Genomic DNA, 22,728 nt, shown 5'->3' with positions numbered 1-22,728 from the left:
TTTGAAAAGAGATGGAACCAGAAGAAGGGTCCTAATAAATGACCACCCAGGGTCAGAAGCAGAAAGGCAAAGATTTAGTAAACACAGCTTAGGATATGAACGTCAAAAACCAAAAAGAGGGAAAGTAACCAAAGCTAGAGCTCTAAACGTGAGCCTGAGGCGCGAGGGTCAGAAAAGAGTCCTCTTGAATGCTCGGCCTACAGCGCTAATAGACGACCTGTGAACGCATCGCTAACTGTGGGTGCCCAGCATAGCAGTGCCCATGAGGGAGATGATGCAGGAAAGCGTATTTACTTTGTAACACCATTAGAAATGTGTCTCTAAATCCTTCATAACGAAGTTCCATTTATTTTTAGATGCCAAGGAGAAACTAAAAAGTTCAAAGCAGCCGTCAGATCATGACGAGTGGAAATTGATGGCAACCACTAAAGACAAGATGGCATCAGGGTTAATAAGAAAACATAATGACAAGTGGGCGGCATGGTGGGGCAGTGGGGAGCGCTGCTTCCTCACAGTTAGGAGACCCGAGTGTGCATGTTCTCCCTGTGGCTGCGTGGGTTTCCTCCCACAGACATGCAGGTTAGGTGCATTGGCGATTCTAAATTGTCACTAGTGTGTGCTTGGTGTGGGTGTGCCCTGCGGTGGGCTGGCGCCCTGCCCGGGTTTGTTTCCTGCCTTGCACTCTGTGTTGGCTGGGATTGGTTCCAGCAGACCCCCGTGACCTTGTAGTTAGGATATAGTGGGTTGGACAGTAAATGGATGGATAATGACAAGTCCCAAAACAAAATGTACACTCAAAGTGAAAGCGAAATGGAATTCAGAAAAGATTCAATTTTAAAAAGAAAAATGCAAGGACTCAAAAAAATGTATAAAGGCCAAGAAAAATTAACAAAACTCCAAGCAATCGTAAGAGTCCACCATACAAAGTGACACAATGGGAAGAGCCCAGGGGACCCCAGACCAGTGGCCTCAGCAGGGGGTGACGCAGGGCAGGAGAGGCAGATGTGCTGAGCCCACCAGGACCCCCACAGGTCGGTTTGTTCACCTTCCCCTCCTCCAGTACGGTTATTTTTTTTTAGGTTCATGTGGTCAACATTACAGTGTGTGAAAATGAACCCCCGGCACATTTCAGATTAAATTGTGACCCGCTACAGGAATGGCTGTCAGTCTGATACATGTGTGCCACTGCCGCCTGCACTTTTTAAGGAGTGTTTCTCTGGGGGTCTTCACTTTTTGACTCGTTTTTGATGATGATGATGATCACAATTTTTTCCTGTTTGTACGCCATCGCATTTCAAACCATCAGACACAAGGTAAGCTTCTCAGTGGCGGGGAGCTGCCGATAGCCATGGGGCGCCACCTTTGCCTCTTCTTTTTCTACATTTCCAGGTGTCGCTCAGCTGTGCCTCAGATTTCCTCCCAAGTGGCTCTCAGTGAGCTGACCGGGTAGCTAAACCCATTAGTTGGGTTAAATTCACAAGATGAACTTTGATCGGTGGTCTGGAGCTTTGCCTGCCTCATAAACCGAGCAGGACTGGCACTTGACAAAGAGAGGGGGCATCAGGGTATGCAGTGGCTGTCGTGACACGTGGACAGAGAGGGTGGCCAGCAGTCCAAGGCACAGACCTTTCTGTTAACTTTAATTTGACCAATGACATCAACACATACAAATGGCTGACAGCCACACAATATTAGAAGGTTTTTCTCATCTTCTGTAAGGATTGTAATGACATTGAGATTGTAAATTGAGGCCAAAAGGCAGGATGCCCCTTTAGTGTTTACTTGATCTGTGCATTTTTTACTTTCACATTTCAGCTTAATGTGGCTGGCACTAGTTTTTCATCCATGAGGTGGCCAGTTTGATGCAATGTCAGCCCAAATATCCAGACAGCTCAGTCCCGGCGATGAGGACCGATGACAGTAAGTGGAGTGACCTCCCGGCCTATTTCTGAAGTCTGAGCTGTGACCTCTGCCCGTTTGATCAGATGCCAGTCTGGGGTTGGCTTGGCCGCTGTCGAACTCACATGAGCTGCCATGCTGGCTCCTTGGATTAGGTGCCAATCTAGAGGTCTGTTGCTCTCTGTTTGTACGAGACCTGTCCCTACCCTGGGCCTGCGGTCGCTGGTCACACCATCCAGTCCACCCCTGAAGTGACGTGCCATGCAGCTTGTTCCTGTCCCCACACTTTGTACCATAACTCTACTATTGTGATGGGTGCCCATGTGAGGTGTTCATATTTGAGCTGTGATGTTTTGTGCCATACATCTATGGAGGCCATGGGTGATTTCAGCAGCACTTGTAGGATTTCCTTCAGAGCGCTGATCGTTTCTTTTATTATAAGGTGCAATTATTTTCCTGGCTGGATTATCTGGTGCGACCAGACATCAGGTGGCCAATATTGTAGGCCAGCTGCCCACACCATAAAAACAGGCCACTCTGTTTAAAGCAGGTAGACTGGCACCAACCGATTGTGTGTGCCCAGTTCAGAAACAAAACGGCTTTAGGAGGCATTGAAGATGGCAGACCTGCTGAATGGAAACCCGTCCCTCACAGCAGTGCAGCGGGTGTAGAAGGCGGTGTGTCACTCAGAAGCAGGCTGAGGATGGTGGGCCACAATCAGTCCGACAAGAACACACACAGCTCGGCACCAACAGCATGGAAAAGCTGACAGTGAAGAAGCACAAACGGCAAAAAGGAAAGATTGTCACGGATCTGATGAATCCTGTTGATGAGTCGCCCTGACGGACAGAGCAGAGTTTGAACTGAAAGGCACATGCATCACAATAACTGCCGATTTTCCCCTGTGAATGAGTGAGACTTGTGGTGGACTGGCACCTGTCCAGGGCTGACAAATGCTGACCCCGACGATCTAAAACTGTGACAGTTATATTTGTGTGATTTTCTCCGACCTTCTTAGATTAAAACTGTCAGAAGTGTTGGGTGATATACCATCAATTTGCCCTAAGTGACATGTCATGGCCAAATATTAAAGGGAACAGAATGAGAAAATGAGTGAATAAATGCACTGTCGTTTTAGAATGTGTAAGCAGGAGTTCATGTCTGGAAGTTTTAACAAAGTTTGATTATTTAAGGGAGGAACAATTGGGGGAGGGGGATGAAGTGTTCTTGGGTAGCTCAGTGCTGAATCTTCACCGGTGTTTTATAAAAGAAATAAAATACAATTGGCACAAATTTGGGTGACCACCACTGTGTGCCTTTCCACACATCGAGGACTCGATCTGCCGGCAAGCCAAGAAGAACCGACGCCGAATCCTGATAAGCAGAATAGCGGACTCCCTGCACCCGCTCTTACAACGTATATCGTGTAGTCGGGTATATGCGACGGTAAGCGATTACAAAACCAGCTACGGCACGAAGACTCCCGAGTGGCCTCTGAGACCGTAAGGAGCCAGAACGGAATTCTTGATCGGCAGGCGAGTTTCCGGTCGGGCTTGTCTGCCCGCAACACCCATCAGGTACGAGCGGAAGTGGCCGCCGGCTACCCGAGTAAGATTCAGGAACTGGTGAGGTGAGCAGGGGTGGTGTGAGCGGCGCAGCCGGAGGAGTGCGACAGACGGCGACATGGCTGACAGGTCCGCGCCACTCCGCATTCTGTGTCTCCACGGATACCGGCAGAGTGCCGAGATCTTTCGAGAGCGGACGGGCGCCCTGCGGAAGATCCTTAAGAAACACGCGGAGCTCACGTATATTAGCGGCCCTCTGCGGGTCAGGCACCCCCCTCCTGGGCAAGCAGGTGAGTGTGAGTGCGGGTGCGGACACGGACGAGGAGACTAACACAAGCGGGGCACCTCAATTTTGTTTCAGTCTGGTGGGGTCAAGTGAAAAGTTTAGGAAACCATAACAAACAAAAAAAATGTAAGCAATCATAAACAGTAGTAAAGGACTAAACGGCGACCACACAGGGACACCGCTGAAGTAACACAGTGTTCATCTGTTCCCTGACAGGGCAACCAGAAGGGCTGGATGAGGACTCCCGAGGCTGGTGGTTCTCCAATGCCCAGGAGCAGAGCTTTCATGCTGAAGAAGTGTGCCAGTCCGCCCAGGGCTTGGAGGAGAGTCTGGAAGTCGTGTCACGAGCCATGCAGGAGCAGGGACCATTCGACGGGATCCTGGGCTTCAGTCAGGGGGCGGCCCTGGTGGCCATGCTCGTCGGGCTGCAGGAGCAGAGCGCTGACCCCCGGTTCCAGCCTGGCTTCAGATTCGCCATTCTCATCGCCGGTTTTGCCAGCTTGTGTGAGCAGCATGCCCGCTTCTATGCATTGCCCATCCACCTGCCCACGCTTCACGTGTTTGGGGAGACAGACAAAGTCATCCCCGAGGCCATGAGTCGAAAACTGCTGCCAGCCTTCCAGGAGGCTGTGGTCTTCACCCACGCTGGGGGCCACTATGTGCCAGCCACTGGGGCACAGAAGCAAAGCTACTGCCAGTTTCTTGAACGATTCATCCGAAAATGATATTCTGAAAGACCTTCATGAGGTGGGGTGGGCCCTGAGACTGGCAGACCAACAAGAGAGGTGGCGAAGCAGGAAATATCTGGGTGTAATGAAAATTAACTCTTGTAGAGCGTTTTTTGTTATGAGGAGTGAAAGGTGCCCGCCATCTTTACAATTCAGTGTCACTGAATGTTGTTTGGTAAACTGGCTCAGTGTGTGCCTGTGTACCCTGTGCTGGACTGGCATCCCATCCACAGTCCCCACCAGCTCCCTGGGAACCTGAACTGGAGAAGCTGTTCAGAAAATGGATGTGTAAATAAATATGTGGATGTTATTGTTTATTTTTTATTAAGCAATGCCCCTGTGCCATCGCTTACCACCGCCGAAATGTCATGTGTGATCTTTGTCCATAAAACTAGACAGCAGGTTCATATCAACTTCATCTTAACAAGTGGCCCCCCTGTGTCCCACATTAGACACTCCATGTGCAAGGCAAAGACCTGATGTGTTGCAGCTCCTCTTGAATTTGCCACCACCATCTGTCCCATGAGTCCATGCCAGCTGGGAGTGTCTCTGTGCCTTCAAGTGTAATCGAGTGTTGTAAGCCTTCCATTTCTATTTCCGAGACACATAAATCCCCTATGATGTCACAAGATGTGAGAGCTTCATCCCCAAACTTGAGCCAACTTTTTCGGGGTGAATTTCTGCTTGGTTGGACCTGCAGACCCCAGGTGCAGACCCTATGCATGAAAGGCATTTGAGGTCCCTTCTGCTCTTGGGCCAGCATCTGAGTGTCATGAGCCCACATGGCTGGTCAGAAGGTGGAGCTGTGGACTCGAGTTCTCGGCATGCCTCTGCTTCACATTCCTATGTGGAGTTACTGCCCACCTCCTCAGACAAGTCCAGTCGGCGACCAGAATGGGGTCCTCAAAAGTCGTCGGCTGGGTGGGCACTGGACACACTCCCTTTGGAATTGAGTTTGATGTTCTGTGATGGGGCCCCAGAGCACTGACCAAATTCATACCATAAATGTGTGACATGACATTGATAAAATCAATAAGAACATCTGCACCATTCAGGTGACCAACGTGACATTCCGAAGGTTTTACGATTGAGTGTGCAAAAGTACAGGAGGTGTGGACTCTTTGTCTACTTTACCGTTTTTTTAACTTTTCTAGCATTGCTCTCTCTATATTTAGACATGTGGCCTTCACCCTTATCACAGCTACAATCCCGATGCTAGTGGCATCCTCCTGATTGACCCCCTGAACTTCTCCGCCGTGTGCCCCCCTTGTCCGTTCCTAACAAGACGCCCTCACAGCGCTGCCTGCACAACAGATCACGGTACGTTTTTTAGTTGATGTCTATTATTTCATATAAAATATTCGTGTGGGGAGCCCTTGCGTTTCTGCAGTTGATTCGTTTTGCTTATGAAAATCGGGCAATTTAAATGGCGCTTTTCACCCCAAAGTTACATCTCAATTCTGTGAAAGTGAAGAGCAACTCAGCCCGTTAATTTGCATATGGCAGCGGTGCGTTTAAGTCCTTCGAGCACAATCCATTTCGGTCATCGTCTCCATGTGACGCCGATGTCTACAGTCGAGCTTGTTAGTCTTGTGCCCTTGACCAGCTTCTGCTCCATATTATGAAGCTCCACAGAATGCCACAAAGCTGCAGTCAAGTGGCACAGCGTCGAAACGTCACGCTGTCATCCTCAACGACAAGCGAATCAGATGTAAATGTATGCAGCGCCCCAAGAACACAAGACACCAGACTTTGTTCTTTTTCTTTCTCGAGCGCAGGCCATTTCGCCGGCTGTCCACTAGGTGGCACCCCCTCCCCAGTCCTGCTCTTCTCTCTGACACGGCCGTCTCGGGAGTTTTGGTCACCTGACCTCCCCCGGCCCCGCACGTAAGATGAGCGGTGGAGTTCCGCGGCGCTCCTGAATCCCGGGGGTCTGCAGGCAGAGCGGTCTCAAGGTGAGCTTTCTGTTATGTCCCACCTTGTAGCTCGTCTTCCTGCACCACACGTGGGCCGTGGCATAAACCTCCATTTTAAGCACATTCTCAGAGCCACTTAATCCAGGTGGCCCCAGTGGCGTTTCTTGGACTTGATGGGATCGAGGGTCTTAGCTCCCTTGTCAGCTTGTGTTCTTCCTCACGATGTGTTTGACAAATTTTCATAACTGCTTAGCCGAGCGTGTTCTGCAGTGATGATGAAGAGAAAAACTGGGCAGGAGGTCCTCAGTGGTGTTTTGGCACTCTGGCTGAGGGCCAGGGGCTGCTCTACCTTGAGTTTCAGCACTCTTTCAAAATGGGGGGGGGGTAGGTGATATATATGTACAAAATTAGACACAAACTGCATGAAAAGATATTTTAGGGATCTGTGGCATTGGTGCTGGTGCCTCCCCCAAGAAGACCAGTTGGCATGACAAACATCTCGGGATGTGAGAGGAAATCCCCAATGAAACATGGAATAAACCTGCATGTGCACAGAGAGAACATGCAGAGCTCACACAGACGCCATTCAGCTGATGTGTCCTGTCACTGTGACCAACTCCCAGGGTGTGGGCACTTGTTAACACCGAGGACTGTAGCCCATAATGTGCCCAGTTCAGCTCTCTTTCTCATTCTAAATCTTCTAGAACCCGAAGTGTGGAAAGCTGAAAAAGTCACACTTTGGGCCAGTAGGAAAGGCACTATATAAAATACAGATTTGTGCCCACGAACCTTTCCAGCAAGTGCCATTATTGATCCATTTATTGGCTTATCAAGGCCTTGGCAGTCTTGGGTCACGGGAGGCACAGGCTGTGTAGTGCCCTTCACAATCCAGTCCTCCATTATGCAAGCTAAGGCTCATGGCAGTGCCAGTCCATCACCGGGCACACTCATGCGTGTTTTTGAGATGTGGAAGGAATTTGCACGTGGACCTCCGATTCTTGAGCCATGAGGCAGTAGTACCCACCGCCATGCCAGCCTTCACACTCCTCCGTTTCCAAACACTGACCAGGCCTGTCCAGCTGTGCCTGTTGGTTGTAGTGAGGTGACATAACTACGTCACGGGCCACACTGGTCAGCTTTTTAACCCTTTCACTTGAACCTTTACATGTTATGAATAAAGCTTCAGTGATTATGCTGCTGCTCTGTGTTCCCCTCCCCTCACAGTATTATCAAGATGATGGCCTGGTCAGCTTGCTGACCGTTAATGTCTGTGTGCCAGGCTGGCATCTGTCCTTGGGTGTCGCACTAGCTCACAGAGTTGGCTACTGCTGGAGCGCAGACGGGCTGCCAGCATTGGTTTGGTGTCGGCACTGGCCAGCTCAGGAGGCTCTCCTGTTTAATCCAGGCCTGAGTGCTTCCAGATGTTTGGAGAATGTGTGCTCCCCGTCCCCCCCGTCCCCCCTTGTCTTTTATTTATCCTCAAATTGTTTTGAATCCTGCTCATTTCCTCTCCTCAGTTTTTGTCAATGAGTCGCCACTTCCTTTTCAGCTGGCGGTTCTGAGGGTGCAAACCAGTGACGCGGGACGAGTGCTGTGATCATGCCGGCCAGCTCCATAAGCATTTCAGGCCCACCTCTGCTCCATGTTGTTATTTTTTCAGTTGGTCTTTCTGGCCTCTTTGGTGTTCTTCTCAGCGTTTTTGATTTTTCTCTTTTTATTTCACACGGTTGCTCCTGCTCTGTCACCCTTCACTTCTTCCCAGCAGATTGATACGTCAGTATGGACGTTTGAGTGACCAGCCTTGTCTCCTTAAGCCAGCTCGTGTCCACCCCCTGAATTGGAGAAGGTGGTATGGCCGTGCTAATAAAGAGCCAGAGGGTGGGATTGGGGGACAAAGCTAGAGAGCAGTTAGTGATGGCCTGTGAGCGAGCGGCCACCGACACTTTGTCTGCCAGGGACTTTGTGTTTGGGTGGCTCTTCTCCAGGCACATCGCTGCTCGCTCACATTTTCCTCACAGGGTGAATCAGCTCGACCAACGCCTTTCCAGTAAACGCTGCCAGCACGGCCTCGCCATTTAGACGTGTCACATGACTACAGACACATTCTGCAAACCTCCTCCTGCACCGTGTAGAGAGCATTACAGCAGGGGTTCAAGGGCACTCTCGTTTTCTGAATTTGCCAACAGCCATCTCCTCCTTTCCCTTTGATTTTCAGTTGAGCCTCTCAGTTTCCTCCTGTCTTTGGATTCCACACTTTTATGGAGCTGATGACCTCTCAGTTCTGTGCCACTTTTTCCCCTGCATCTCTGCCCTGTATTGGGGTCACCGTCTCTCTCCCGTGTCAAAGTTTATCTCTTGTTTGTGTGCTTTGTACTGAGTCCACCATTTCAACGTCTCCACTCCAGTGAAGTTTATTTGGCTTTGCTCCTCTTTTGTGGATCGTGTTTGTCTTCTCCCGAGTCGTCTTAATGTTCCTCTGCTCTGTTTGATGTCTGTCATCTCTCGCTTCTTTATTCCAGTCAGTTTGTTTCTTCTTCGTCATCTTCCATGCTTCCTCTTGTTCGTCAGCTCTGCACTGAGAGTGTCGTGTCGTCTGTGGGTTCTGCACTGGATTGCCATTTGTTCTTCTTCTCCTGAGTCTCTAAGTCTTCCTCTCCTGTGTGTTTACTTTTGTCACCTCCTACATTTTGTTCTCTCACTCTCGTGTGTATCTTGTTTGTCTTTTCCTGAGTCTCTGGGTCAGATGGCGTGTACCTGAGAGAGTAGCGGACCAAGACCTGACCACGCAGTGTGGCACTGAGAGCTCCTCGGCAGTTTAACTAAACAGCACAGCGACTCTTGTCTTATTTTGTTTTGTTTCGTGTTTCTCTCCAAGTTGCTCGGCTAGCCGTCTGATTGCCTGTTAATGGCGACGCGTCGACACTCCGCTCTCTCTCAGTTCAGGATGTGCCACTACACATTCCAGGGAAAAAGTACCTCCTCAAGTAAACTTAATAAAAATATAACTGCAGTCGTAAAGCTCAGTTAGATTGAAATGAGTGTCATGGTTGCTATTGTGTTATTCACTGGGAGAGCAAGAAAAGGCCATGAAATCTATGGAAAGTATACAGAAGGTATTGGCGACCACCGAAATTCACGAGGGTTACGTTCCTAGAGTACCCGCGAATTGTGAAAAACCACGAAAAAAATGCCTTATTTTTATAGTTTAAACCCTAAATATGCCACCAAACACTTTAATTTCATTTCAAACTTAGCTTAATACATTACCTAAAAAATAATGTAAAGGTAAACCCGTATACTGTACTGTACTGTTATGTCTCCTGCAGTGCTCGAATGTAAAATACCGACGTTACCGCTATATGTACTGTAATTCATGCAAGAGCGTTTTCTTTGGTATAAGAAGGGTAAATGCATAATAATTTGATAAAAATACAGTAAAATGTACGGGTACTCACCAATAATGAATAATACTTGATTGATGATGATGATGATGAATTAGCAAAGCAGAGGATTTACAGCTCCTCGGATGGCTACTGCGGCATAACTTATTAGTTCCGAAAGCAACTCCAGTATTTCAGCCTTCTCCTGGAGTGTTTTAAACTTCTTCTGGTGCTTCAGTTCATTGCCAGAAGCCTTAGAAGGTGCCGGGCGTTTGGGTGGCATCTTAGGGCTTTAAGAAGAAGAAAACGAAAAACACGAGGACGCTCAGCGGAACACTCGAGATAAACACACGCGGTAAACTGTTATGATACGGGAATGCTGGGCTATATCTGCCAGAGATGCGTCACACAGCAGCAGCCAATCAGCACCAAGGAGAGATAAATAACGCTCTCAGATTGACTCACCATCACAAGCCGCCTTTTCCTTTATGGTTGCTTTGTGTTCTCTCTACAATACAGTATTCCCACAAAAAATGACATAAAAAAGTTGTGGTGAATATTTGCAGTTTCCACTAACAATTATCAGTTAGTTTCTAAGGAAAAATCTGCAAACGACTGAAGCTGCGAACTCTGAACTGCAACTTCACAAGGGTCTACTGTAATGGCGACAAAAGGTAAATGTTAGTAGACTTGTATCTGAAGCACAATTGTCTCTCCGAATCTACCATTGGGGTGACCGGGGTGCATGCCCTGTGGCCTTGGCATATGCCAGGAAAAAAAGTAACACAGATGTTGTGCCAAATTCAAACCAAACCCACCTATCAGATCGCCTTTCGTGTGCAGAGGTGTCACCCAAGCCAAGACATATTATTTTATCTTTCTTCAATGCATAAATATGCAAGTGCTGTAGTGTAATGATGTTGTACTGTTAGGGGCAGCCGCAAGTTCACATTTATTTGCATTTTGCGTGTTACTGTATTGAGCATTAGGCGATATTATTATACGATTGTAGCTGCGGTGGATTTTTAGGACGTTGATGTCATCCCTGCCAAAATAAACCCTTAACTGCACACTGGAGGGTCGGAGTGGCTTCTGATTTCGTCTGCTGTCACCGACTGACCTGTAGATTTGGCCCCAGAAATTTCACTCCTACCTAAAAGTGGCAGCTAGTCATTACATTTGTAACGTCTCGCTCTCGCTCAGTACCACCGGCACGTTTCTGTTCCTGCAGCACTTTGCACTTTTGCACACATCGCACATACGCAGTTACTGCTACATTACATTGCTACCCCTCGACCTGATGAACGAAGTGACTGCTGGCTTAAATCCTTGAGGGAGACCACCCTGGCTCATCTTATTTTTATAGGTGATGTTCAGAGTGTAAATATATGTGTCTGACACCCTGGAGCAGGTGGGGGTCTTAATCTGATCTTGCGGTTACTCATTTCCCAATTACGTAGGCGATACAGAAGGGATGATACTTGTCATTAATTATGCTCCCAGTTTTTCCTAATAACCAAAATAATCCATCAGTTAACAAAACGTATGAAATATCTAGTCGGAGGCTGGACAATATACGTGAAAGAATCCCTCCTCGCATTGCAAACTTCATAGAAGAATACGGGCTCAATATTGCAATGGTGCTGGACAAGTCACATCAGCCAATGACGAGTCACCAAAAGAATGAGCTAGCATGACATCATCAACAGTAGGAGTGGCTAGAAAAATGGCAACTCTGCACAGTCGCAAAAGGCAAGTGGTCCTTTAAAGGATAGCGAGTCACCTCGAGGAGCCACGTAAAGAGCAGAGAATCCATCCATCGACACTAAAATATATTTCATTCAGTACCAAGCCCTACTTCAGTCCGAAAATCAATATAAAATATGGTTTCCATATTTTGATTACCTATATTTGTACATTTTTGTGTCTATCAGTCTGGTGTGGGCAGAATGCATTTTGCAGCATTACCCGCTGGATTAAGTCTGTTAAACCTGCTCATGCTGTGGTCCTAAGTTGGCACACATCTTTTGTTCTTCTTCTCCGACTCCAAGAAGCCCACTGCAACAACACTTAGTGTTGATCCACTGCTAGCATTAACACCGAAAGTTTGTATTGCTATAAATACGACCAGATAAGCACAGGATCATCTCCAGTAGACGACACACACCTACACACTGCAACTGGCCCGCTAAGTTTTCCTTTTGTTCCTCTGCTCTGTATCTCATGTACCTTCTCTCACTTCTTCACTCCATTAAATTTGCTCCCTCTCGTTCCTCCCCTGTGATGATGGCACGTTTGTCATCTCCCGATTCTCTTGAGTTTACCATCCTTCAGTCCTCCATGCCATTCGGTTTCCTTCCTCATGTTCCTCTGCCTGGTATCATATTTCTCATCTCTTCATTCTCTGCTCTCCTTTCCAGTTCATTGTCTCTTTTCTCCATATTGAACTTACTTGTCAGCACTGCTGCGTATTTTCTTATTTTTTCCGACTTCATATTGTATTAATTTTCTGTTCAGTTTCCACCTTGGCTTTTTTTTCCTTTTTATCAGGTTGCTTGTCCTCCGTCTTGTTCTGCAGATTTTCACTTTGTGTTCTTGTCCTCCGGCGATGGACAGCCTCCAGCTTTAGCTCGTGCGATGTGTCAGGCTTGGGCTCTCATCCCTGTGATGTTCTCGTTGTTTTCCAGTCGGCCTTCTCTCTCCCTCTTCATCTTCTGTATTTCTAATCCTGGGCTTTTGCCCAGAATTTGATTTTTTTTTTAGTTCACCCCTCTCACAGACATGGCTGCACAGTACAGGGCCTCACAAACTCCTCACTTCTGCAGACGGCCTGCTCCTCACACACCCGAGTTGTTGTTAATAATGCCAGTCCAAGTCTAAGGCTGAGCAAGTGCCAACAAACCTGCCTGCCAGAATGTCCAAGAAGATCTCGAGAGCACACAATGTCCAGAAAAACCACCTCAAAAGGGTCCAAATATCATGTAAAGAAGTGTAAGCCACAAAGAAGGGGGTGAAGGGGACCCCACTGGTTGCCTTGAACACCTCTGCAGGCCGATGTCAAAGTTGGCCATACCTGGTTTGCTGTGCACGTTGTGCTGCCACGTCAGCTCATCGGTGTTATAAACTGCCACACACGATCAAGGGTGGTAACCCAGAGCTGCTCGCAGAAGTCCCACCTTGCAGAGACCTGTACTGCATTTTGATGGGGGTGTTTCGTTATTGGACGGTAAGAAACACAACCACCTGAAATTGCCCTTCAAGGATAATAAAATTCACTTTGTCCTTGAACTTGAAATGAGAAACACCAGGACCACAGCAGCCCCCCAATCATCTGCTGACATAGTAGCACAGTCATGAAAACTTATGAAAACCGAGACTGAGGACCCCATCCTGCTGCATTGGCTCTGGCCCACCTACCCTGACTGATGCCAGCGTCTCAAAAATGTAAGACAGCAGGCATGAAGAATTCAACTCACTGCAGTTCAGTGCTGAACAGCTCGAGGTCCAATGTGGACCTTTGGGAAGACCCGGCCTGATCACATAATGTCCCTGGCAGGCAATGTGTTTACAATGTGACCAGGGCCACAAAAAGGATGGCAGGAACTCGGCTTTGTTCACATACTGACGTTTGGAGTGATGATCACATATTCTAGAAGTGACACCTGTTTCGGAGTAATTTGCAGTGTCAGGAGGCACAGCACTTAGCTCTGCTGCCGCACAGCCTGCTTCATGTTCTCCTGCATCTGGGTGAGTGTTCGTTGCGAGCACTCGGCTCCTTTCTCTGCATGGCTGTGCCCTGTGATGGCGTGGTGCCTTGTTCAGGTTTAGCTCTCACTTGCATTAAGGCTGCAATGGTTGGGCTCTGGCGCCCTATGACTGTGCTGGATAACTGGCTTAGAAGAAGCATCTTTGCAAATATCTTGGATTCAAATGCACTCCTAACTCCTTGTAGTAACACCAGAGGGGATATCTTGGAGCTATGAAAGGCTGGTTGTGACGGCCATCACCACAATGCTCGCTCGGAGAAGAATCCCAGTCTTCCACCTTCTATAAGTCAATGCTCTGCATTATCACAGATTAGATTCTACATTCTCAATTATACGAACGTTACATTTTCTTTTTCTGAATGTGGCAGGAATTCATGAATGTAATTGTCAAGTCAGCATGCCAGTCAGGCGTTTTGCTCTTTTATTCTTTATGAAGATGGGGCAGCGGAGTGAGCACCGAGTTTCATGGGTTGTCTTCAGGATGTTCTACTCTACTTGCTTTGTGTTTTTTCATTTGGTTGACTGGGTTGTGTTCACTTGTATTGGACTTCCTAAAACAAAGGACAAAAAAGAAAGAAAAGGATGGAAGGACTCATCACCTAAGAACACAAGGTCTGTGATGAAGGCTGACTTTCAAGCTCACCGTTACTGCTGCTCCATGCCATCATTCTTTTTCATCTAATGTCCATCTGTTTTCCTCATGGACTCCCAATCATAAAGGTCATTAGTGGGTGACCCTCATGGCTTATTTAAATGCAGGAAGGGTATGTGGCTCAAATCCATGACATGGGGATGTGACGCTTGGGGTTGACCCCTATTCGTGGAAGGCTTGACTTCATCTTTATGGCCCAAATGAGACACAGTTCTTCAGTTTGCCTGGCCTTCCAAAGGTTGGTCCATCTCATGCTCCCTTTAAACTATTGGTCATTGGCCACATGAGTAACTCCAGGAAGGGCCCGGCTGGCCTCTGTTGGAGTGCTTCAGTATTTCAGATTGTGCCCGTGTCCTAATCATGGCAGGGTGCCCTTGTGGTCTATGAAGTCCACCAGATATAGGCACGTACGTATCAGTCACCTGGCCACTCTCTGTGGAGTCTGCATGTTCTCCCTGTGCCCAAAGATGCATGCATTGGGCTGACTCGTGAACTTGAATCAAGCATGTGCCATTGTATGGCTCTGGACTGGCATCCTGTCCAGGGTGTGTCCCCGGGGAAATGACCAGCCAGTGGCTCTCTTTATACTTCGGAAAGCAAGTCCTACACTAACAAGTGAGCTGTGAGCGTCGAGAGGCCACTGGCATCTGGCTGCACTGACCATGTCAGACCTTAAAAAGTCAGAGACTCAGGTGGCATCAGACCAGCAGTCATAGTGAGCGTCAGTAAGGACCACAACCACAAAAAGGCGCGCTGTGCTTTATGAGTCATGGCAGAGTAACATTTAGGGGTGGAGGAGGCAGCCTGAGTCACACCCGCCATTGGCCAGATTGTTGTCATAATGAGGAGCAGGTGCAGCAAAGAGAGAGGCCAAAGGAAATGGCAGGGGTACTGAAGGGCTACGCATTGTCAAGGGGCATAAAAGAAATACACACAAAGGGGATCTGGAGAGGTGGAAGGAGCAAAGAGCCAAGCGTTGCCCTATCAGACTGGGCACACACAAGCAGCAGAGAACTGCCACTGCCTAGAGGCAGGTAGGGCACAAGGGATATGGACTAACCACTAGAGTGAGAAATAACAGACATTAGCCCTGGCACTACCTGGTGAAAGATGGCATGATCAGATGAGAAAGACCAAGTTGATGGTGTCAATAAAACATACGAAACATTAGAACCATGGCACTTTCACGAGAGAGAGAAATAACAGATGCTGGGCCTGGCACTGCCCAATGAGAGATGGAGCACAAGAGGCATCACTTGATCTGAAAAGAAAAATTAGGCAGGGAACTGTCAATGAGACAAATGGCACACAAAAGCCACCAAAGAGCTGAAAAAGTGTGGAGGACAAAAGACATGAACCAGAGCTGCTCATCTGCCTGGAATAGTCTAGAAAGAAAGGGCAGGTAAGAGCCACAAAGGAGAGCAACGGCACACACACTGAGCTTGGCATTGTCCTTGACAGACGGGGACCTAAGTGTAGCCCAGAGAGTGTGAAACGCTACACGTTAAGCCTGGCACAGCCCCAAGACTGGTCAGACGTGAGCAGCTTGGTGCTATCAATACGGAAAGGACCCATTAGGCCTGGAACTGCCCAGAAAGCTCAAGCGTGGCGCAGACGGAGGTGGCATAAGTTGCTTGGCACTACCAACTGAGGGGACACCCATTATTAAAGTCCCAAGGGCTCCTTTGACCTAGGGCCGCTGCTGTAGACTCGTCCTCTGCCTTCCTGGCAGATATGGTCACACATGGTTTTCATTTTGAAAAATAATAAGTTCCAGAAATTTCCTGTTCACTTGAAAATCGGAACCCTGACTCCAGGCTCAGGAATTCACTGCGTATATTTTTATATATTTTTTCAAAGTTTTGTTGCACAACAGTTCCAGGCGTTGTGCAACCTGCTTGGCTGTTTTCACGCTGCTCAGTCGGCAGTGGGATTGGAGGAGGGTGCTGCCAGGGGCCAACCTCCCTCGCCCTGGGAGTTCTGTTTGCCTGTATAAATAGACTGTCTCGGCGTAAAAAAAAACGGACAGCCAGGAGATGGAGGGACGTAAACTTCAGGTATCCGTCTGCCAAAAGGGAGAGGGAAGCAGCGGCCACGTTTGTAGCCACAGCAAGTACCGAGAGACCTCCCAGACAACAGCAACTGGCAGCCACTGGTGTCCCCCAACATTGGCAGGTCAGTAGGCTTTGTGATTCTTAAATTCTGCCCGTCTTACATGGGTGAGGGCCATGGCATGTCAGGTCGTTGAGATTACAAATATGGACCATTTTCTCACAGCCTCTCGCTGAATGTCATATGTGGTGATGTCCACCTGAATTGGACAGCTGCTCCATAAAGGTCTCCATAGCAACAGATGGTGATCCACATGACTGGATGGATTCTGAAAAGTAAGCAGACCACCTTTGAGGACATACAAAGGAGTCTTCTGGCTTGATAAGACTTGACCAGACTACAGAGAGGTCTGGTGAACCCATGTCCAACTTTGGAGTGTCCTTGTGTGATCTACTTTATCCACTAGGTCACCCTGGGCTAATAGAGTCAGCCAGGCCTAGGGACTTGGGCAACGAACCATAGTCCATGGTGACCCCAAGCGAGTCCCTTCATCTGCCACTGCTCCCATTGGAGAAATGTGTAAAAATGACCTCCTACTATCGCTTGCCCTGCCATATGAACATGGAGAAGACCAAGGCCTGACCAAATCGAAAGTCACTCCTGTGACCACTCACTGTGTTTAGGCCAGTGGCCTTTAGAAAGTAAGCAAATTGGAGCTCCAGGTCAACTACACAGAAGTAGTCCACCTGGAAAGGCCTGTTTTATTGGCCATCAAGTGCCTAAACTTCACCACACCGGCCATGATCGGCAATTGTCTTGACTTCCTGTGCTGGCTAGCTGCTGGTCGATAACCATCTGTAATGATTCTGACTGGAATGTAATGGACATTTACTTGGGCTGAACACCGGGAATCTGATAGACCAGATGGCCCAGTGCTGGTGTCCATGAAAAAGCCAGGCCTTGGAAGGCAGACATGCCATCCAGCTATAGTTTACTACAATGCACTCCGGCCTCCTTTTTCCAGGGTGCCATCTTTTGGGTCTTTACAGAAGTGAAATCCCACTTTGGGTACAAATTCTGGGCCTGTCTGCAGCCAAAGCCATGTGCCAAATTGATCTTTAATTGATATAGCATCCTTCATAAAGAGACAAGGGGCTTTACAAAGCAAACATCCAAACACCCCCGAGGGAGGAGTGTGAGAGAAGGGCAGGTCACTGCCATGTGTTGGAGAACCTGAGCAGGAGAACAAAGAATGTTGATCATTTAGGATTAAGGTTATTGTGGTCAGGTCCCATGTGGGGGCTTAATTGAGGTGTAGGACCCCTGCTGTATGTGCAGGACTTGTTGCGGACTGCTGACTGTGGGCAGAAGGTTAGTGTTAGAATGTATGGACGTTCTGATGTGTACTAGCTTTTTATTGGGGTGCACCCGAACCCCCAGGTAAGTGCTGGGGTGCAGGGTCCCGCTGAGTGTGGGAGGTGAGCCCAAGGAGCAGGGTCCTTCTCCAGTGCATATTAGCTGAGATTAAAGCTCCTGTCCGCACTTCCTGTTTTTGCAGACGCTGTGTTCTTGTTTCACTGCCAGGCGGCAGAGCCGCTGCTCGATGTGCTTTTTCAATCAGTTGTTTTTCCAAATGGTCTAATGGGACACCCTGTGCTCTGACGAGAATGGATGATCCCCCCCCTTCCTCCAGCAACATCTGCATTTTGTAAGAATTGAGCCCACATGTGCACTGTCAAACTTTCACTGAGAGCACTCCTCCATTTTATCGACACAGGGCTGAGGCTGCACTGTTGGGGCACAAGCACTCCGGGGCTCTGCTGAGCCAAGTGTGCGACAAGGATGGCCGCCAGTCCAACCCCCACCTCGAAGCAGGTAAGCAGAAAGAAGCTTTCCTTTTGTAAGCCGCAGTGCAAGTTGCTTGCTACTTGTGTGTGTGTGTGCGTGTATATATATATAATATATATATATATACACACACACACACACATATATACATACGCAACTGCTCAAAACAAAATGTTATCGGTCCAAGTGAGCAGAATCCATGAGCGTGTGCCGCTGAAAAATGTAATCCTCAAGAGGCCGACAACTGTTTTTGTGAATTTCAATGAGGCAGGGGATCTTGTGCCAGCGCTCTGGCGTAGCTGTCTGGCCTGCAGCCCCCACCAACCCACACCCTTGGCAATGTCAAGTCATGTCTGTAACAGAGCTGGGCTGCCTCTGCACCCAGGACACAGAAGCCTCAAAGCAGCAAAGGGAGACCCTGACAGCCTTTACTGAGATGGACTGCGGGTGTGCAGTGAGGGGTCATTCCAGTTCTCTCTGCATGTCATGAGGCACTGCAGCTCTGAACACTAATAGATACTATTGGACGCTCATTTTCCAGCAGGGGCCACTGCAGCTTTGCATTTTCATTGCATACAATGGACGACGCCGCAGTTTATGTTTTCTTAATGTACTGGGAGTGCTGTCCTCCAGGGGGCACTCTAGTGCTGTATGCACAACTCAATTATGTCTCCATCCACCAGGAGGCACTGCAGTCCTGTATGCTTGATTCATTTGGGTCTCAGGGCACAAGGTGAAGTGTGTCGCATACTATAAGCAGGCATCATCTGTACAGGCCAGGGGATTAACATAGCTTTGTGTTTTCAAATTTGGTACAGCAGAAGAACTCTTGCTCAGAATGCTCGTGGCAGTTAGTCCTTTGTCTACCATGAGCACCGGAATTCTAAGTACAATTCATTTGAGGCTTTGACAGCACTTTAGATCAGCCTAGTCTTCTGTTCACAAAACAGAGGACGCTGCACATTAAAACATCTAGGCCTCCATCCAGTTTAAAATGCCAGCAGGGTTCACTCTGAGCTATGGGGTCACTACACAACACTGGTCAAAGGAAATTTGGTCCGGACAATACACCAGGTGGCACCACGTTACTACAAAGTATAAAAACACTGGGCCTTTAAAAACTGGGGGAGCCACATTTCTGCACCCTCTACACAGGGTGACGTCTACTAACACCAGGGACACAGTGTGAACTAAAGGCTTTCTATGGCCCTCTGTGATTCTAAAGAGCTCAGCACTGTTCAGATCTATCGAGTCCCTAATCGCCAAGGGGGCATTACAGCTTTCTCTGTACTATTGTACGTGAGGATCACAGGGGCCGAGTACTGACTGATGGATTCCTGGTGGTGGGTCTGCATACTTCTGGGACCTGCACCATATGGAGAGCGATGTCTGCCTGTCCCCCAGATGTGCCCAGCATTGGTCTGCTCTGACACAGGGGCGTCTCTGAATGCTGGCACTCAGAAGCCATCGGCACTGTCTTCACTTACAAAGCTGCGACAGACAGTGGAATCTGGCGGTTTGGCTTTAGTTTCTGAGGTTTCCAAGGAAACAAGCAGAGTGTTTGCACGGCTGTGTTGATGGATCAGGGTCTGGATGAGTTCCATGTGGTTTTGGCCGAGTCCTCACCAGCTCACAAACCCTCCTCTTCCAGTTTTCCTTGTGCATTACTACTGAGACAGCTCTGGAAAGGGCTTTGGTGTTAGATATGCAGGCCTGCTGGCGGACAATTCCAGGAAGGGAAGCCGTGCTGTGGGGGTGGAGGAACTGGTATTTGAAGAAGTGTGATGCAGGCCTGCCATCTGGTGGAGCAGCTGCTTCAAAGAAAGGAGAGATGCACAGGCTGCGAGATGCTTGTGGTGGGATGTTCTGTGGGCAGCAACGACGACACATGAATCACATAGAGGGTCAGCGTGAATTTAAGAGAAAAAGGGGCGTCCACAAAATTAAGATGGGCAGCAAGATAAGCATTTAAGCTTGCTTGGGTACTCTCTGTAGGTTCTTGAGATTCCCTTATCTTAGACCAGAAAGGCTTAGTCCATGGATCTACTAATCGGCTGTCTTTTCTGTTTTCAGAACTGACATCTGCAAGGCAGCGGAGGAGCCGCATGGAACACCAGGCCTCCTCTCCTTGAACAGTAAGAGTTTATGTGTTGTGGCGCATCAGGAATCAGCACGTAAACGCTTACCGTTCCGGGAGGCGGGAGAGATCGGCACCACTGACAGAGCGCTTCAGAACCACAGCGGCCTTAACTTTACTAATTGATTATTTACTGATGACATTCCCAGTGTTGGGTAGAACATGTGGGTGACTCAGTTTAGCTCATTTCTCATCTCATCTGCTACGCTTCTGCAGCCAAACAAAATGGAGGGAGGCAAAGACTCCTCACCCACTGGAATGCACGTTAAAAAATCAACTCTCAGTATCATGCATACCAAAGGTCTGATGGTGGCATAGGTCTGTGCTGGACCCCCGGTGGAGAAATCCTAACCTGTTGGGTAGTACGTACCAACACCACAAGACAATTCATGGGGCAAAGTAAAAAAAAAAAAATCCATTGGGCCATGGAGGAGGTCAGTAACAATGCTGGCTGTTGTAATTTAGGTATGAAAACAAATCACAGCACTGGAAGAGGGGAAACAAGATGGTGAATGGATCTTTATGTGCTGGGATTGCCATGTCTATACGCAGGGCTCATCAGCTGTGAACTTCACACTAACGCTGATCCTGTTGAGTCTGTCTTTCAACCCATTTATCTATCTAGGAGAGGGGCCAAACCTGAATGGTGTGCCAGTCCACTTGGGGACTCACTCACACACACACACACCCATACCAGCCATATTAGACTGACTAATGAAGTTATCCTGCATGTCAGGGGTATGTAGGTAGACAACCTGTGTGGACACCAGGAGACCATGCAAAATGCACACAGCCTGGGCTTACAACTCGGTCCCCAAGAGAAGCAAGTCAACAGAGCCACCCAGTGTGCCATACTGCATACCACTCAACACGTTAGAGAGAAGGTGACACAGATAGATTTTAAGAATAGAGACTGTGCCCTGCAGGCAGAGGTACCCTGAACATTCATGGCTTCAGAGCAACAGTTCTATTAATATTTCCATCCATGTACTTTATGAACCATTCTGATCAATTAAAGGGTAACTGTGTGCACTGGAGCCAACTGTGACTGGGATGCCAGGGCATATTCACACACACATACACACACACAACAAGCTTGTTCATACATTCGCTCACACACGCTCCCAACAAGTCCATTTTTAGTCATCCAACAGGGTAAAGAACCACATAAAAAACATGAAACATTTAAGAAATGGAGCAGCGTGCCATGATTGTACAGGGACAGGGTCATGTACCGAGTCCTCAGCTTTTTAGAACCGCACACTGTATTTAACTTCATATTTAAAAGGTATTGACTCCGTCAGAAGGTTGCTCGATGTGTAGATGGACTTGTGTGTTGTGAATGTCGTTTGTTTCTATAAAATGGTTCTACCAATAAACCTTGGCACAACTGAAGCAAGAGTGTGAGGTGATGTGTAAAGCTTTCCATCTGTCTTGACTGCTTCAAAGCTTGTAGAGTGCTTACTGCTGGGAGCAGAGCTACATGAATGGTATTTACCGGAGTTAGAAAGTACAAAGGTCACACAGACGTGTCCTACAGTGTTCAGTACGGACCAGGCCTCCCTCTCCTTCCAACATGAGCAAAAAATGGAGAAGCATGAGAACTTCTGTGCACCTGGCGTAGTCCTCTACACACCAATGGAGAATCAGAACTGGGAGAGTCAAAATAGAAAATATGGGAGGCCTGAGCACTACAAAACTGACCAGATTCAAGTACAATGACAAAAAGGAAGTCACTTGAGAAGGGTGGCTGCAAAGTCCAGAAGGATCAGAACACCAATAACATACAATGTGATGGCTTGGCCTCCTGGGGAGATCCAAAAGGAGTGATGCTGCAGAGTCCACAGAGCTGGAGAAAAGACAAAAGACAGCAGTATGTCTGTCTGAATCAATTAGGTCCAGTAAGAAAATAATTCAGACACTTCTTTTGGGTTTGTCTCCTACTGGCTTTATATCCTTGTAAAGTGAGCACCAGCCCCAGACACTAACATGCATATTGCACCATTCTTCACATCGCCACTGGCAAGTAAGCCGACTTACTCAGGGTCACACAGGGAGTTTGAGGTGGGACTAAACTAACTGCCTTGTATTTTAGGTTCCAGCACATTACCAGCTAGGCCAGCAATAAGTGTAGCAGATGACCACTGCTCACGTAGCAGCAGTCATGTTCCCCACCAATTTAATTCCAATTTGTGCATATTGTGTCCTGACTCAGTGCACCAATCCAGCCCCACCATGTCCATCCAGCTGCAGGTGTACGTCTGATATAGCAGTCCCACATACCCCACCACCAAGGGAGTTCCTAGTCTTTAGCCAGAAGTGCTCTCTCATGCCAGGCTATAGCCACAAAAATCACACGAGTCAATGAACCTCAGCATAACTGTGATGACATCACGGGCTCCACGTGTATCCTGGTAACTGACAGGTGATTTGGGGCTACAAGTCACTAAGGGACCACTTCACAAACACCTTCTTGATGACCTCTGCAGACATTTCAA

The 22,728-nt window shown here is 48.2% G+C and overlaps 1 protein-coding gene and 1 long non-coding RNA gene across 2 annotated transcripts; both read left to right on the top strand.

Moving 5' to 3' along the window:
- Nucleotides 1-769: 769 nt before the first annotated feature.
- Nucleotides 770-5,206, top strand: ovca2 (OVCA2 serine hydrolase domain containing). The gene is made up of 2 exons (XM_039757213.1): nucleotides 770-3,754; nucleotides 3,967-5,206. The coding sequence occupies exons 1-2, from the start codon at nucleotides 3,583-3,585 to the stop codon at nucleotides 4,473-4,475; spliced, it is 681 nt and encodes a 226-aa protein (XP_039613147.1). The 5' UTR covers nucleotides 770-3,582; the 3' UTR covers nucleotides 4,476-5,206.
- An 11,015-nt stretch (nucleotides 5,207-16,221) lies between these two features.
- LOC120531622 lies at nucleotides 16,222-21,625 on the top strand. The gene is made up of 3 exons (XR_005634127.1): nucleotides 16,222-16,368; nucleotides 18,023-18,120; nucleotides 20,167-21,625. It is a non-coding gene; the product is annotated as an uncharacterized LOC120531622 (long non-coding RNA).
- The last annotated feature ends 1,103 nt before the right edge of the window (nucleotides 21,626-22,728 follow it).

Source organism: Polypterus senegalus, chromosome 6, assembly GCF_016835505.1.
Source record: "Polypterus senegalus isolate Bchr_013 chromosome 6, ASM1683550v1, whole genome shotgun sequence".
Classification (NCBI taxonomy): Eukaryota; Metazoa; Chordata; class Cladistia; order Polypteriformes; family Polypteridae; genus Polypterus; species Polypterus senegalus.
The sequence above is the reverse complement of the archived record's forward strand: the minus strand, read 5'-3'. Positions and strand labels throughout refer to the sequence as shown.

What these genes read in the sequence shown, in the direction of transcription:
- ovca2 (XM_039757213.1), top strand. Translation starts at nt 3,583, where the DNA reads ATGGCTGACAGGTCCGCGCCACTCCGCATTCTGTGTCTCCACGGATAC. An exon ending in CCCCCCTCCTGGGCAAGCAG is followed by an intron (nt 3,755 to 3,966) that starts GTGAGTGTGAGT and finishes GTTCCCTGACAG; the next exon opens with GGCAACCAGAAGGGCTGGAT.